Here is a 17205-nt window from a genome sequence, read left to right on the forward strand (position 1 = left end):
TTCAGAGCAATCAAGGCACTTTATTGAATACATTTGCAGAGAGCACCTGTTCTTACCCTTTTTTTCTGAAGCGAAATAATGAACTTTGGCCTAGCAGAAAGAAATTACATTTCAGTGTAATCCTGCAAATTGTCGAGTCTGTGCTGGAGGTGAGCGTACCTACCCTACAGTCCGTGCCAGTTTCACAAAATCAGTTTCTACGAGTCCCTGGGCACACGCTGGCGTAAACATGTAATGGGGGCTCTGGAGAGAAAGGGTCTGGGCAGGGAAGACCCCAGCCCACCCTGTGTGTCTCCTGCCCGGGGCAGGCACGGGCAGACACACGGATAACGTCGTGCGTTCCAGGTGGAAGGGAACGCTTGGAACAGGGAGCCCAAGGAGTCCGCAGCCCCTGCCCACCCTGCCTGGTTCGGAGGGGACGTCTGCTGCGCGAGCCGTCGGGCATCACGATGTCGAAGGGGTTGTCTGCCCCTGCCCACCCGGACAATTAAAACTTTTGCGAGGGCTATTTGTGCCGAAGCAGCTGTGCCAACAAAGAGCGAACTCCCAAGCTCGCTCTTCCAAGTGTCGTTTGTGAACTAGCGCTTTTCAAACGCGAGGTTTCGGCAAGGAGAAAGCACAAGCTCAAGCAGGACGCTTCAAGGCATTATCAGATTTGTTCTTCAGGCTGACGTGAGCACCTCCAGTCCTGGCAATTTCCAGCGTCCTGCTTCCTCCTGGTCTGAAACAAACGGACCTCAGTTGCCTGACGGACCCATAGCAAGATCTTGGAGAGCTGACAAGTTATGGGCCGTGAGGCAAAAAGCTTATGGCCACCTTATTCAGTTGTTCACGAGGTTCCTCTCTAAGGTGCTTTGATTTTTCTCTTTTTTTTTTCCCCAAGAAGCTACAGAGATGATGGCCTGTCTGGACTGGTCCCAGCAGCTGCCGTAAGGCAGGCCCCTTCCAGAGCCCTGTCTTGAGCTGCAGCTCAGACCTCGGGCCAAGCTCACCTCTTCATTACAGCCTGTTCTCCTGGTTCAGGAGGAAAAAACAACCCAAACCTGAAACCCTTCCCCGGCAAGCTGGAACCAAATCCCCAGTCACCCGCCTCTCTTCAAAGAGACCAGCAGTCTGCACCACAACATATTAGCTTCCCCAGATCCGCCAGCCTGCTTGTAGGTTTGCTTGGGGAGCCGAGATCCATTTTTTCGGAGTGAAATCACTACTTGCTTCTACCAAGCCAGGCCCCAGTGGGTTTCCTTTCCTCCGCGTGCAAACCTTCTTGTAAGCCCAGATACAAGCAACGAACAAGTTCTCCAGGGTGTGGGTGACCTTCTGGCTTGTTATCTGCATAAAGAGGGAGAGGGGAAGAAGGGAAATTAGGCATATTCTCCGCAGAAGGAATTCATAGTGTGCCACCTCTACCATCAGATACCCTTTCTCATGAGAGAGTGATAGATTGACATTAATGGGATAGCATTTGTCTGAATGTCCACACAAAAAATAAAACTTGGATATAAAGGAGATGACAGGAATAACGCTGTGGGAGGAAGTCTTGGATAGGCTGATCCTGAAAGAAGGGCCCAGGACTTACTATTCAAGACATATGCCCTCAGTGTGGCCTTGAAGATTTACCATAAATATGCGAGGTCAGAGATCCACGTTCAAGCTACTGCTCCACCATGCTCAATGGCGCGGAGACTGCCGTACCCACACGGCTGCTTCTTACCCTCCGTCTTCTCTGGGAGATCCTGCCTTTGTACAGCCACCCGTGTTTTCGTGTGAGCAGGAACCAGAAGCCTGATTCCTCTCGTTCCAGTCAGATACCAGTATACTATTAGCTACTCCAACACCCCCTCTCCGGTTTTAAGCAGAAATCGGTGCCTGCTGCTCATCTCTTCCCCTGCAATTTCTTCAAAAGTGGCACCAAAACTGGATTTTGATCACATGGATTTTTCTGATGATAAGTATTTATCCTAAAAAAAATCACAGCCAGCTCATTTCAGTTCCTCAGAGTTAAAACCCATGGTTTAGCCGAGCACAACCATTTCTGTATATTATGCAACTATCTCGGTAAGTTCTTTCCTGTGAGAAAAGACATAAATGCCAGTATTTTCAAACTTAAAGCTCTGAGAGTTAAATGAGTTCCCAGGGACAACTACATATTATGTGAGTTGAGAGCAAAGAGTAAGCATGGCATGACTCAGAAGAACAGCAATGAAACTGCACATTCCTCAGTGAACTTGTAAATTATGCAAATAGAAAGTCAGAAATTAAACAACAGGCTCCTGCCTTGACATTTGTAACTAAGGCTCTTCATTACCACGTAAGATGCTTTTATTGTATAGGTTTGTTAAAAGGCCTGCTTTATGTTTTCTGCTTTGATGGGATAAAAAGGTTTTGCAGAGTTTGGGAAACAACTGGTTTCCCTAAATGCAAACTAGATTCTGCATGTTTCACCTGGGTACAGTTCAGAGTAATTTTTGATGTGTTTATGTTCATCTTTCAGGCAGCTGAACTACTGACAGTCATGTTACTCACTCCTGGAAACCTCCCAGAGAATCTGCAGACTTCAAAGGCTGTTAGAAATTCTTCATATTCTTTAGATATGGCATCTTTTTGAGGAACTCTTCTTTCTGTGATCTCCCAACAGCAGCTGAAAGCCAACAATTATAACCTCTTTGTCACAACTGTAGCCTTCTTGTCTCTGGTACTAAATGGCTCTCCATTTATCTTAAATACAAATTTTACAAAGAGGATTTTTTTTTCTGAATTTGTTTTTTTTCTGAAAACAAGAAATATATGGGGGTTTCCAGCTTGTTGTCGTCAGATTTAATAAAAAAAAAAAATTTAACATGACTGAAATGCTGAAGAAGCAGCCAAGCTCAAGCCAAGCTCAGAAGAGCCAAGCCAGTACAGGTCCCAATTCTACAACACACACCACTTTCCCAAGGCCCCACTCACTTTATTCCCTGGGCTCCAGGAGGGACTTTGATTTGTCCATGGAGCACAACACTAAATACATATGACAATTTTGTAAGTGCAATGCATTTAGGATGGACATCCAGGTGAGTGAAAAAAAGTGCATCTTTCAGCTTCCAACTTTCCTTAAAATATGGTCTTATTAAATAACTGAAAATGAGTAGGCAAAGAATCTTATTGAGTGTCTGTGATTATACGTGATACTGAAGTGCAGGACATTAGTAAATCCCTTTGAGAAATTAACAGAGATTAATATAGTAACTGGAATATAGCAGGTAGGGAAAGTTGAATCAGAAAATACAGGCGCTCGGAAGACTCTTCCTTCTGAAGTGCAGGTAAACTAGACACTCACTTCTAAAGCAGGGACTTTCCCAGGTGTTCTCCTTTGAAAAGGACAGATTCCAAACAGGCTTGTACTCAGGAGCTGAACAGGAACGCTGAGCTGAACTGCTCGGATACTTCTCAGACCCTCTGAGGACAAGGCTGTGAGAAAGAAACACCACGCACGGCCGTTTCTGTGTGTGTTATCATCCTTGTGAGATGACTCTTTCTTTAGCACCTTTAACCAGGCTGAGGCCCGGGCAGAGACCCATCTGACATCACGACTGCATTAAAAAATGAGTATAACAAAATGTTTAATTGGACCACAAAAAAGAGTCAAGAAAATGTCAATTTTGAGTACTAAATGTGTTTGATTTTCCGTGTCAGTCACCCACCTGAAAATCTACGTCACTGAGCCAAGGATTTTTCTCTCCTCTTTAGACATCAAAAGCATTAAATGGTTTCTTCACTGTATTCGTTGACCCTATGCTGAAGGCAGGACACACACAGCAAATACATTATTGCCATAGGGAAACATGCAAAAGCTGGCTGTCATGCCCAAATTCGCAGTGTGCAAGCTACAGTGAAGTGAATGTTAAGTGCAGGAATCAGACAACCTCACAAAACAGAGGTCATCGACTCTGATCAACCTGTAATAACTCTGACCTTTAGACCATAGCTCACTTTTCTCTGGCCATCCTTTTTCCTGTTGCTGCAAATGTTTGAGAAAAAGTAATGTCGAGTCATTAGAAATATAAGTTCTTCTGTATTTCCCTCTAGCCAGTGCAGCAGAAGCAGGGCCAGTAACACAGGTGTCATTACAGAAAGTATTTGTAGTGACTATGTGGGTCATTCTCCACACCGGACACATTCTCTTTTTGGCAATGCTCACGCTTTTAAATGAAGTAGAACTGAACCCTGTCCTGAGGAGTTCAATTTGATTTGGTTGGCAGTCCTAACCCATCATAACATCTGGAAGGTCCAGAAGAAGGTTTCTGGGAAAATAAGATTGCTCCTGCTGAATACTGAGGATAATCCCTAACTTCTGTCATCTGTAAGGATATTTTCACAGATTTTTAAAGACATAAGAACCAACATGCCCTCAGCAGTCACTTGACGATGGTAACGTGTTTCACACCACACCCTCTATTACCAAGGAGAACAAGGACAAGTATGAAAAAAAAAATAATCATTCTAATCTAATGACACAAATATCTAACTATCTAAAAGGTTCACTTGAAGTTGATGGAAGCGTTTTAGGTAAAGAACTGTATGCCTCCAATGATACTACAGTTTTTAGGAATGGGATATTCCCGAAGATGAATACAGCCCTTTTTTTTCTTGTTTTGAACCGAGCAACAGCAGCCACAGAGCTCTGAATCCTGAGTGGACTAATAACAGCCATCGGCTCCACTCTCAGCGTGACAGCGGGATCCCAACCAAGTTGATAGGGCCTATGTTTTAATCAGAAAATCCACTGTAACCAATACGTGTGGGAAGATCCCTGCTGCGTTTAAGCAATGTAGTTTGGTGATGCGGATTCTGCAGACATTGAGAAGAGCCGTGAAGTTCTGGAAATACTTTTTTTAATGTGTGGAAATGGGTATGTGTCAATCATCCAAGTATTACCTAGCGTCCTGAAATCTAGACATATAGAAGCAGCCTTGATTTTGTTCTCAGTCAAACCTGTTAAACAGTGATTTCTCCTGTAATATCGTTTCAGACTAGGTTTCTTACACTCTAGCAAAACCTCACCTCTCACTGAAAATGCTAGCAGGCGTAGTTTCTTTCTTGGGTGAAACGTTAATAATCCATAGAACAAACCCCAGCGCATAGCCGAGCATCTCCTCAGAAATATTTTCTGAAATAAGCAGATCCGGAGCCTATGTCGTGGCTGTGTCTGATGGTGCTGAGCCATTATGCCCATCCCCAAATTTCCGTTCGGCGCAGTACTGCCACCCATTTTATAGCACAGAGCAGGTGTGCAAAACTTGTCACAAGTCACATTTTCGTTCAGGAATCTTGACTCCTCGGGCAGCGACTACCGAAAGGAAACACAGCGGTCCATACTGAGGGTTCAGAGTCGGGATTTAGCACCAGCGCCCCAGCCCGCGTCACGCGGGAGCACCCACCATTGCACGGGGCAGCACGTCTGAGGCGACTTTTTTAAGATAAACTGGCATCCATTTGGTTTTCCTTAAGACAATCTGTTACGTCTTCCACATTTCTGTAACTTGCTGTTCATAACCAGCTGAACCATTTTTGCGGTCAGAGTCAGGCAGACAGCTGAGGAAAAGGAATAGGGCAGCACTGAAAAAACCAAACAACTGGTTAAGAAAATAAATGCGTTTTGAAATGTGCAGCTAAAGAAAGACTGGAAAGCACCAGCTTTTGCTGTTTGGCTTTTTCAGTGCTCCGCACTTTAAAAATAACGCTAAAAACATAAGGGAATCATTTTTATGAAGTCATTTCAAAATGAGAGAGAAGGTGGAAATGTCATAGTACAAATGCTGGATAGTTTCGATTTTGCAATATTTATTTTGTATTCTTTTAAGAGAGCTTTTGAAAAAAAAAAGACAATAGATTTTCTAAGCAGTTAAATGTTACAAAACCAAAATGTTTTACCAAAATAAAACCATGTTCAAAAGAACCTTTTCCTTTTTCTGCTCCTCCCACCCACTCTAAATATGCCCTTCCTTTTGCCATAACCTTCAGTGATTTGGGGTCACATCTATGACTGTCTTTGGTTTTCACCTGTAAAATTTCCATATTTCCCCTGCTATCCAAATAATATCTGGAGCAGATATTGGGGGTTTTTCCCCAGTATGTTTGTTCAGTGCCTGTTGGCATTAATTCTTGACCTTGATGACAGTCAGAAGCCAATAACAATCTCCCAACAACCTCCACTGTACCAAAAATGAAAAACTACTTAAGCCGTGGGTATTTCTCCGGCGAAGAACACCTAACATATTACCAAATAGACAAGGATTAATAACATGTTCACCAAAAACACCAAGAAGGCTGAAGGAGAGAGATTTAATTTAATTTAACTTACAATAAAATATTCAATTTTTTTTCTTTTCTGTTTAAATTATAATGGCCTGCCTTCAACTCATGTTTACTGGTAAGCTGTTGCGTAGCCCATACTGCAACATTGAGTAAGAACAAAATTTCGGGATTAATTTTCTCTAAATGCTGATAAGATGGTATACATGTAACGTTTGTTAGGTAATTTAAATGGCTGAATAGATAAGTACAGGAAGGAATGAAATTATTTGCTGGCAACATATAGCGACTCACTTCAAAAGCTTTCATCTAATTTAAAAAAGCCTACCATGAAAGACCAAAATTGGAGAATTATATGCATTAATCTTGCCACGGCCTTTTGCATGTGAATGGTAATTTAGAGACTTTTATATGACATCTAATTTATATTTATCACAGCAGAGTAACGACAACGGCTACATGTTTGGGAAATAAAGAGTGGGAATTACGAATGCACCTGGAAATTGAAGTGCCCCATTTCTTGTTTTTTTCATCTGTTTTTTTCATCAATTTTTCCTTGTTCAGACAAATTGAATATACTGGCATTTCTCATATCCTCAGTACTACACTGGCACTTTTTTAATATCCCAAGATAATTTGTCAAGATGAAAATGATAAACTGATTTTTTTTTTTTTTTTTTTTTTGAAGTGGGAGTTTTTTCACCTTGCCTTTCTGAGAGGGAAGACACAGAAGAGCTGAATATGATAGCCTAGCCCACGTGGGTTTTATTGCAGAACTTTGCTGTAATTATACAGCTACTGGAGAGCCACACTAAGCTGCCACATTTTCCTGAATTTTTTTTGCTTACACAGGCCAGTATCATACATCCCACCAGCTTGAAGGTGGTAGTCCTGAAGGTACTACCATGGTTAAAGTTGAGGGAAAAAAAAGAGTTATAAAATTGTCACTTGGGCACGTGCCGCCCTAGCGCTGACGGGACGGCCGAAGGCTTCCACTCATTTATCAGCCAGAGGGCTTAAAACAGCTGCCACGATGGAAAACTAAAATAAACACACAGGTATTTCGTCAGTGTAGAATTTCTCTTTACCCTTAATAAACGAACATCTGTTTTCTTCCTTAATAAGATTCTTGCCAACTCACCAGAGCCCATCTGGTGACTTTCAGCGCAGCCGGCAGAGCACAAGGCTTTAACGTACGTACGTACGCACGCACGCACGCCGCCGCAGCGACTTAGGGCAGCAGGACCTGAAAACATCAGTGGTTAAGCTAAAAAGAGGTTTCTGTGTTTTACTGCAGAGTTTATTAGTTCTGTTGGAAATTTTGGGCTTGGGAAGGAGAGATGGGATTTGAAGAAGGGCACAGGTAACAACATCCCGCTGAGGAGGAGGAAGAGGAGGAAGAGGAGAAGAAGGAGGAAAAAGAGGAGGAAAAAAGGAGGAGGGAAAGGAGGAGGGAAAAGGCAGGAAAAAAGGAGGAGGAGGAGGAAAAAAGGAGGAGGAGGAGGAAAAGGGGAGGAGGAGGAGGAAAAGGGGAGGAGGAAAAGGGGAGGAGGAAAAGGGGAGGAGGAAAAGGGGAGGAGGAGGAGGAAAAGGGGAGGAGGAAAAAGGGAGGAGGAAAAAGGGAGGAGGAAAAAGGGAGGAGGAGGAAAAAAGGAGGAGGAGGAAAATGAGGAGGAAGGGGAGGAGGAAATGGAAAAGGAGGAGGAAAAGAAAGAAGAAGAGGAAAAGAAAGAGGAAGAGGAAGAGGAGGAGGACGCCTCTTTCCAGGGCCAAGAGAAAACACACCGGCGGCCCGCGGGTTTTGGTGTGGGGCAGAAGTCAGAGCCGGTTTCGGCTGTACCCCGTCTGACCCCCGTCCTGCCCCCGGTACAGCCGCTGCCCCCCCCCCCCCCCCGGCCCCCTCCGTGTCCGTGCCCCCTCCGTGGCCACCAGCCCCCCCCGTCCCGCTCGCCCTCCACCGCCCCGGCCCCGCCCCCCGCTCGCTCGCCCCCGCCCTCGGAGGCGTGGCCAGGCGGCATCCGCCCCGCCCCCTCCCCGGGCCTCCCGGCTCCGCCACTCCCCGCCAGGCGGCGCCCGCGGGCGGCGCGGCGCTCTAGCCCTCCCGCCCTCCCTTGGTCCGCTCTCCGCGGGCGCCCGCCCCGCGCGGTCACACCACTCGCTCTCCCGGCGCTGCGTCAGCCAGACAAGATGGAGACCGCCGAGGAAGGTACGGCCGTCCCTCGGCGCCCGCCGCTAAACCTGTCCCGATCCCCCCCCCCCCCCCTCCCTCCCTTCGGCCCCCAGCGGGGGCTCTGCCCCTGCCTCCCCTCAGGCCGGGGCGGGGGGGGCCCGCGCTGGGCCCGCTGGGCGGGCCGGGGGCTCTTGACGGCCGGAGGGGGCTTCGCGTACCGGGGCTGCAGGTGCCCGGGCCTCCGCGCCGTCCCCGTGTGGGTCCCGTCTCCCCCCACCCCCGCTCCCCTCCGCTTTCTCCACGGGGGCTGGTGCGCAGGCGGCGGCCCCTTACATAACGGCGGGGACCGGGCCCCGCTGAGGGGAGGAGGGGGGAGGGGGGTGTCGGTTACCGGTCACCGGTGGTGGCCCGGGCGGCGGGGACCCGCCGGCGGCTTCTTCCACCGGCTGGGGCTTCGCCGGAGGAGGGGGGGGGCGGTTCGGGGGCGAGACGGAGGTTTTGTGAAAGGAAGTGCCGGCGCTGGGAGGTAGAAGGCGGGGGGTGCTGTGTGGGGGCGGCGAGGGAGGCCGGGAGGGGGCTGAACCCCCCCTCCCCAAATCCCCCAAACACCCCCCATCCCCCCGACCCCGGGTTCGGCTCTCTGGGGTCCGGCAGACTCTGTCGTGCCCGGCCCCGTCACTCGGCCAGGTCTAAATTTCCACTCTACCGGCCGAAGGGTGATGGCAGCTGCTGCATAGCTTTGTCAAGGTTAACTTTGCTACCTGTGCTGGAAAACCGCCCTGCAAAAGTGAAATAGGAAAGCGACGCAGGAGGTAACACGTTTCTCTGTGTCTTCTGCGAGAGACTAGTACATCGTAACTTACCTCGCCTTGAAAAAGGAAGTTGTCGCAGGGATCGCGGTCCTGTTTTTTTAACGTGTAGTTTCCATCTTGAAGGGTATTGCTTTGCTCGAGATCGAATGTGGATATGTTTCGTCAGCACTTTTGCTCTGCTCAGATAATGTTGAGGAGCTACGTAGTTCAAGCTGATAAGGCAGACCTTTCATAAACCAGGACTTCATACTGTAGCGTAAACCAAAATAAATAAAGGATGTGCCTTGTGCTGTGTTTCTGGCAGTGCTTGAGCTTTGTTTGTGGTCTTAAGCGATAACTACAAATATATATTGCGGTAGCAAGACAGTTCCAAGGAAAGTCTTCTGTGTCTTGGCTTTCGTTACTTTGGCATCGTTTCGAATGTAGCTTTTTATCTAGTGGCGCTTGATTTTTCCAGCTTGAGAGGATTAAAAAGGAGAAAAAAAAGCTGGAAAAACGTGAAACACCGGGTGAAATAAGACAGCACCTTTGTAGAAATGTCCCATGGGCTGTGCTGTAGACATCTTTAGTACTTATGAAAACAGATGGTGTATCAAAATACTAGCGTTTTTAAAATCTAACAACTTTTAAAACCGCTTGCTGCAACTCTGTCGGGCCTGTGCAGACCAACAATTACTTACATTGATGAAGTCAGCACAGTGAAACTTAGATTGCTTGGCCTCTGGTTGACCAGAAGACCTGGATTATTGCACAGTGTGAAGTGGATACTCTGAAATGACCTGCTGTTCAGTTCCCACCACTCTTTTAGTTGGTAAATCCATCTGGGTGGATTTAATTCGAACAGCCTGGTTGATAATTTGTTACAGGCCGTTAACAGTGGTGGTCTTTGGTCATACCTGCTTTTACAGGACTTAAGTAGGTGAACAGAGAGACCAGGAAGAGAAAGAAGAGGGGGCTGCTAGTTACATCCTAAGGCATTGTCTCCTTTAGCTAAACCTTTGCGTTAAACTCTACGCTTGGAATTTGGACTTTTCTGGTTTTATATTTATACACACACACACAAGCACATATACGTGTAGCCTTAGATACTATATTCTAGTCTTATCAATGTTACTGTCAGAAGCTCCCAGTAGTAGGATGAAAGTAACTAATCTATATACTCACCTTCCATAAATACCACTAGAATGTAACAAGTTCATCTACAGTTTCAAACTTCAGTTCCCACCATTAGAATTTCAGGCCACTTGCCAGCACGCTGAAGAGGCTTCCCAAGGTTAGAAAGCTTTATGGACGAGTAGCAGAAAAGACCGCGTTAGCGCCTTAAGGAAGCGGAAATCCGTGCTCTAATCTTATCGTGCGCCTGAATTTCTGCTGCAAAGCATCAGATGAGCTTTCCTAACTATTGATAACCCGTTGACGATGTTATGGCCATTGTGTTTCTGAGGGGTTTCGCGCTTGACTGAGTTGTGTTGTGGAGCTAGGAAACTCAACTGGATGGTGAGAGCTCAGATAAGAGAGGCCGTCCGGGGTAATAACGGTCAGACCTAAGTGGCAGCATCTTCGCCTCAGAATGAATGTGAGAGTTCCTTCTCTGTAGCACCTGAAAGCACCAGGTACCAGGTTTTGGTGATGAGAGGTACTTCTGTTTCTTTCTAGTTAAATCCGTTTGTTGCTAAATAACATAATCTTCACATTTGGATATTACAGTGGCGAACATTCAGTCAAGAGAGGTGATAGGCAGAGAATCATTCTCTGGGGGAACAAAAAAAGGCTGTATTACCCAAGGTCATTCTTTCCAAAACACATGCATATGAACAATGAGATGCAAAGTGTGCGTGCAAGTAGACAAATAGTATCTATTGCACAGTGGAATTCCCTCTGAACGTGACAGTAGGTCATAAGGTGCATAGCTTTACGTGTTGACCCTCAGCAGGGTTTATTGTTTCGAAGCTATTGGCTGCTTGACAATCCAGTTTGTTACGCTCATCATGTTTATTTGGATTTACAAAACAAGTGGGAATATCTAGAAAATTCTCATAGCTCTTGAAAAAATAAAATTTAAGTTTAACTTATTTTAGTAAGCTAACAGAGGAAATCCTTTTCCAAATAGAGAATTAATTTGCTTTCAGTAAAGCAAATTATATTTTTTCCCAACAGTCTTGAGAGTAAGTGTCTTAAGAATAAGTCTGTGGTGAAAGCCAATGGACCATTAACAAGTGGGTTCAGAGAGCTACGCGGGTCTTTCAGAGAACACTGTGCTTTTAACCTGCTTTCTTTGGTGCCAGAGAATATTCTTAAAGCAGCGGTTTCATATCCCATCTCTTGTGCTGGCTCTAGTGCTTGTCTGACCCTGAGTGAGGCTGATGCTGTGTACAAAGTTGTCAACTTACTGCAGCAAAATAGCTCTGTTTGAAAGAATGCTGGAGAGAGGTGGGCATGCCACAGCTCGTGGGTAGGTCCTGCCTGTCAGCTGAAGAGACCTGTCCAGTGCAGCCGTCCAGAAATACTCTTTGTGATAAAAGAACCATTTGTTAGATGATACAGCGGTTCTGGTCGTTCTTGTCGGCAGCCAAACCAGGGGCTCCTGATGTTTGCAACGATACGTCGTTGCTCGATCTGGCTGTGGCAGAAGTACTCTTTATGTCTCTTTGTAGCATCATTGATGTGGTGTTGGATGCATGTTTCTGTTAATTCTAGGTTTTTGGCCTGCGTGGATGAATTCAAATATCCCTATTTATAGATAGAAAATTATTTTTTTCTTTGGAATCACTTGCATTCTTATGCTCTATGTGTAGAAACTGTTCTAATACTGTGCAAACTATGGGTATGGTCATATTGTGACATCTTTGTAGAAAAACATTTGTATTCTAATGTTTGATACCTTTTGGAACTTTTTGTAGGAAAACCTTAGCCCTCAGAGATTTCAACCCAGCACAAAGATAGGTAATTCAGACTTGAAATTGCATATTTTCAGTATTCTTACATCAGCACTTTAAGTTGGTATTTTTCTAACAAAGATCTCTGATGTGTATCTGTTACACTCTTGCAGGTTTGCTGAATGGTGGTTGATAGAGAAATAGTTAACAAAAGAGAAAATTCTAAACTTAAATCTTCTATTTTTTCTGTGACATTTTATGTTCATTTCCTTAATAGAAGTAAAAGGAGGAGTAAAGGGAATACCATGCATGCATCTGTCAATAAGTAAATAAAATACTTGATTTTTATTTATATTTAGTTGTGTGTTTAAGAGCTCTGGATAACCGAATGGTGTTAAAATAAACATCTCCTCTGTAGAGGGAGAGGTTTACACTCGCTTCTTTCCACTTCTGTCCACAAAACTTCTTGCAATCTTTAGTTGTAAGAAAATGTTCCCACACCTTCTTTCTTCACTATTTTTGACTATTGAAATATTAGTGAAATAAGAAATAGAAAATGTCTTTCCTCTTGTCATTGGACTGTAGACTGCTAGATGGATGGCCTTATTCAACTTGGGTAGCAAATTCACAAAATACCTACTTCTGTTTATTATGGTGGGGTTTTTTCCCTTTCATCAAGAGCACTAAGGAACATCCATGTTAGGTTCAAGAGTAGCAAATGGCATGTTTAAGTCATTGTTAGACATTAGTAAATCTCCTCTGCTCAGCCTCCCTTTAACTTGTTCAAAACTCAGACGGAATCTTCCCATTTCAAAGTCTCCACTTTCAGGAAGATTACCCTTAACAGTCTATGTGTTGGTTTAGTGATACCTTTTTTAGGCAAAGAGCACCTCTGCATGTAGTTTCACTGTGTCTGTTTCCTGGAAGTCTTAGAAATATAAGAGGACATGTTTGGGGTTTTTTTATAACATGATCAGGCAGATAACATTCTTGTTGCTTTTTCAGGTGATCTCCCAGTCTTCATGTCTTGCATCAGATGAAATCTGTCTTTTCATCCTCTTCCAATTTATTCTGGCTTCATTTTGCTACATGGCAAAGTTTCAAGAATATAATTGTATAATTTGTCTTGTAAATTTGAGTTCTTTAAGAAGTAGTGTAATAAGCTTAATGTCCTTGTCAGCAGATATATGCAGAGTCTGTCGATCTGAAGGAACGCCTGAGAAACCCCTCTATCATCCGTGTGTGTGTACTGGCAGTATTAAATTTATTCATCAGGAATGGTGAGTTCTGTGTTTGCAGAGGTTTTATTATTGTGTTTTATTAAAAAAAAAAAAAAAAAAAAACGTTTCTAAAAACAATACTTCCTAAGTCTTCAGGTTAACTAGCAAGAAAATCCAATTTTCAGCAGAAATACGTTAGGGGGGTTGATGTTTTTACGTGATGGTTCATTACGGTTCACAAAGAATTTAGTAATTGTATATGAAAAGAAAGTACTGATAATTGTTTGTGTTTAGGACTACAGTTCTGCTCGTATATCAGCTTTATGAAAACTAAGCAGAAAAATCAGTATGTTGGGGCTTTTTCTGCCCACTTATAGTTGTGAATAAAAAGAACATCTAACCTCATAGCAAGAAAAAAAAAAAAAACTAGTACTTTTTGGTCATTTTGTGGTATATGTTGGATCAGGGAAATGCTAAAGTGAAAACTGTATTTCTGGTCTGTAGCGCACATTCCTTTTGATGGTATTTTAATAGCCGTTCTTTCACAAATGCAACAGTTCTAAATCTTAGCTGTGTGCATATATGTGTCATATCTTGAAATATTTATAAGGATTTGTGTCACTAGTGGGTGTCCATGTCAGGATATATGCTTTGAGTTATTAGCCTTTTTAATAACATATTGAAAGAACGTACTTTATCAGTAATGTAAGTGATGTAATTGAAGAGTTACTGTTACTTGTAGTCAGCTTACCCTTTTTACTTTTTGAAACTTACTTAATGGCCTAAATGGACTTAATAAACATGCTAATTTAAGTCCTGCTTGCTAGTACCAGTATCCTGATTTATGTTTGGAAACAGAGAATTGGTGTGTTTTCCTTAATGGAGGGATAAGGTGGGGAGATGTAATAGCGTGTATTAATACAATAACTTTTTATTGCAGCTTAGTTCAGTGGCTTAAACACAGCAGAAAAGAATACTGTGAATTATGTAAGCACAGATTTGCTTTCACACCAAGTAAGTATGTTTTACTGCTATTTTTCAGAATTTCTTTTTTTCTCTTGGTACAGATGAAGTGATTACTTTTTCATTCAGCATGATAGATCCAAACTTGTGTTTTAACTTCTATATTCTTGTTTCAATTGCTGTTCTTATGCATATTATTGCAGACTGTGTGAATTGTTTAAGTAATGGATAATCTGGTTCTTTCATAATCTTAGGTGAGCCATAAAAGAAGTATTATTCTGTATGTTTTCTGACTGCCTCAGTCCCATTCTTTTGTTGCCAACATATGCTATGTTTTCAGCTTCATTGATAAATTTGAGTGTTTGGAAGTCTGAATGTTAAGGTGAAACCACAGCAAAATTTGAATTTGAAAACCAGTGTTCAGTTACCTTTGAACTATCCACCTGCAACATTACCACCTGACTTTTGTCACTTTCAGTTCAAATGATCTTGACAGATAATGCAAATGATAATTATTCCACTTGCATTTCAGTCAAGATACAATAACTACCCAGCACTACATCACCATTTATGTTAGATTCAACTAGATAAGTTAGGCAAGTTACGATGAAGAATGGCTGTATCTTTGTATAGTTCCCAGAGGATTCTTAATTCCATTTTAACCACTAGTAGCAGAAATAAGTGAGGTCCTTTGGCTTGTTATTTAGTATTGCCAACTTATTGCCTGTTGAACAGGTAAAGTGGTTCTTTTGCTACGTATTTTTTGCATTAAGTTTATTTGTGCTGATTTATTCTTTACAGCTGCTGAGGTCTGTTCTTCATGGTGCAGATACGTAATATTATTTTTTTTTAAGCTGATGAGTATCTGTACTGTAGAAGCTGTCTTGAATTGGGAAAGATGATGAGGTTTGACTATTTTAGGTGTGTGGTACAATAAAAATCAAAGGTCCTTTTCAGGGTAGCTGGTCCCAGTTAGAAGGATGGAGGGCTCATCCCATCCCTGCTCCCCTCTCACTTTTTTTTGTTGTTTGTTTGGGGTTTTTTACTAGTTTTGTACATTGGTAGAGAAACCTAAGTCTAAAGAGCCAGATGGTTTATTTCAATATGTCTTCTGTTCCAAAAATCCCGTAATCTACCTTCTTTCTGTATATTGAACCCCAGACTTTTCCATTTCTGCCAACAATTAATTAAACACATTAGACCATTTTTTAAATGATCAGCAGTGAAATGTACAATATTAACTCTGTCTTACCTCTGTGAGGGGAACAGCATATTTTATGTTGATCACAGCAATGCTTTCAGGTGATTATTTTTAAATAATACAGAGACCTGCATAAGAAATGTAAGATGTCATCTGCTTGCAGGTTTTATTTGTTAAACATTTTTATAAAGGCATTATATTGCTTCTTTTTGGAAGCTTTGCAAATTAACAGCGATCCCCGGTTCTGGAGCTCCATGCAAGCTAATTAACCACTTTCAAAATTGCTTTCTGATACTAGGTCTTCTACAGAATTTAGTGCGCAAGACCAGAAAACTGCATTTCGGTGATTTACTAGTTGTTAAGAAGAAAGAAGACTTTCTAGTTTTGTATGTAAAAAAAGGACAAAAGTGTAAAGTGTTTTCCCTAGAATGTAGAGAAAAGAGGATGAGAAGATCTAAATGAAATGCACTTTATACATGTGTTACTATTGATACTAGAAAGCTTATTCATTGCCCTTACCAACAGAGGTGTTCCTGCAGTTTAATCCTTGACTGACATAGCTGTTACCAGCACAGTTTGTAATGTAGTTGCAGATTACAGACATATAAGAAAACTTAATTGAATTACTGTGGCTTAACAAGTTACCATTTGTCATAGGAGCCTTGAAATTGGTAGTAAGTGAACCTCTTTCTTCCCCATGTAATAGAGTACTTTCTCCACATTCAGCTGCTAGCAAAGGTCTACTTATCTTCCTGTCACACACTGGCCACTCCCCAGACTGAGCAACCTCTGCTGATAATGTTTTCTTCCTGGCTTTCCACATCGTACAGCATGCTTTTTTCTTTTTTTACCAGGCTGCACACAGTGGTAGTGTGGGCCATGTATCTAGCACAGGTTCCTCCAGCCCTCTCTGCTCAGTGTGTCCTGTTCCATTGTTGCCCTCACACCCAGCACTCATGCAGTTATGGTTTCCTTGGTTTCTCTTATCCCCCTTTATTTGGAAGATAACGTGGATGTCTAGTCTGGAAGCTGGATCTGCTTGTGGGAGCTGAGAGAGTGAGTCACAGGTGCAGGAGAGAGAATGATAAGGCAGAGGTGGGATTAATGTATATGCCAGTCATCCAGAACAAAGCTGGACCTGGCCTATAACCATGCCAGGTTTAAAACACTTTCAGATAAGTTAATTCACCATGGGATGTGGTCACATAAATGCATGTACATAATTGGTATCTGTGCTTCAAAGGACAGGCACTACGTTGAGAATGATGGTGCAGTAATACCAACAACTCCGCTTTTAGTTTACCTTGGTTAGTTTGTTAAGGCTGTTGCTGTCAATCTGTCAAAAATGGTCCTTTGCTAGTATAACTTTTTGCATATGGAGCATTCATAAAATATTCCTAGAGCGTATATTCTTTAAATTCTGTAACATCCTGTGACTTCTTTAGCACCTGAACTACTAGGTTAGGTACTATTTGGAAGGAAGGAAGGAAAGAGTAGAAGGTTCAACTTGCATCTTGGCAGGAGTACAAAGGAATTGATTTTTCTTTTGAATAATAGCATCATTCTCTAAAAATGTTTGGTCATGTAGGCAAATGACTCGATTTCAAATGCACGCTTTGAAGCTAAATTTTATGTGTTTTAAAATTCATTCCTTTTGCATTTTTTCAAGTTA

At 43.0% G+C, this 17205-nt stretch overlaps 1 protein-coding gene and 1 long non-coding RNA gene across 8 annotated transcripts in view; one reads left to right on the plus strand and one right to left on the minus strand.

Moving 5' to 3' along the window:
- Positions 1-5443, minus strand: LOC126048666 (uncharacterized). 3 transcript variants are annotated; one of them, XR_007508942.1, is made up of 3 exons: positions 5041-5443; positions 1618-3774; positions 1-1329 (listed from the first exon to the last, which is right to left on the minus strand). It is a non-coding gene; the product is annotated as an uncharacterized LOC126048666 (long non-coding RNA). The 3 variants fall into 3 exon arrangements; XR_007508943.1 differs by lacking the exon at positions 5041-5443 and having other exon boundaries at positions 1618-1958; positions 2524-4635; XR_007508941.1 differs by lacking the exon at positions 5041-5443 and having other exon boundaries at positions 1618-4635.
- Positions 5444-8397: 2954 nt separating this feature from the next.
- MARCHF6 (membrane associated ring-CH-type finger 6) overlaps positions 8398-17205 on the plus strand; it is a 53356-nt gene continuing 44548 nt past the window's right edge. For 3 of the 5 annotated variants that reach the window (XM_049823927.1, XM_049823929.1, XM_049823930.1), the window contains exons 1-3: positions 8398-8497; positions 13330-13429; positions 14310-14383. In XM_049823927.1, the coding sequence (XP_049679884.1) occupies positions 8479-8497; positions 13330-13429; positions 14310-14383 (193 nt within the window). In that variant the 5' untranslated portion in view covers positions 8398-8478. The remainder of the gene's footprint in view (positions 8498-13329; positions 13430-14309; positions 14384-17205) is intronic. The other 2 variants (XM_049823928.1, XM_049823931.1) reach the window with 1 other exon arrangement.

This window comes from Accipiter gentilis, chromosome 20 (assembly GCF_929443795.1).
Source record: "Accipiter gentilis chromosome 20, bAccGen1.1, whole genome shotgun sequence".
Lineage (NCBI taxonomy): Eukaryota > Metazoa > Chordata > Aves > Accipitriformes > Accipitridae > Astur > Astur gentilis.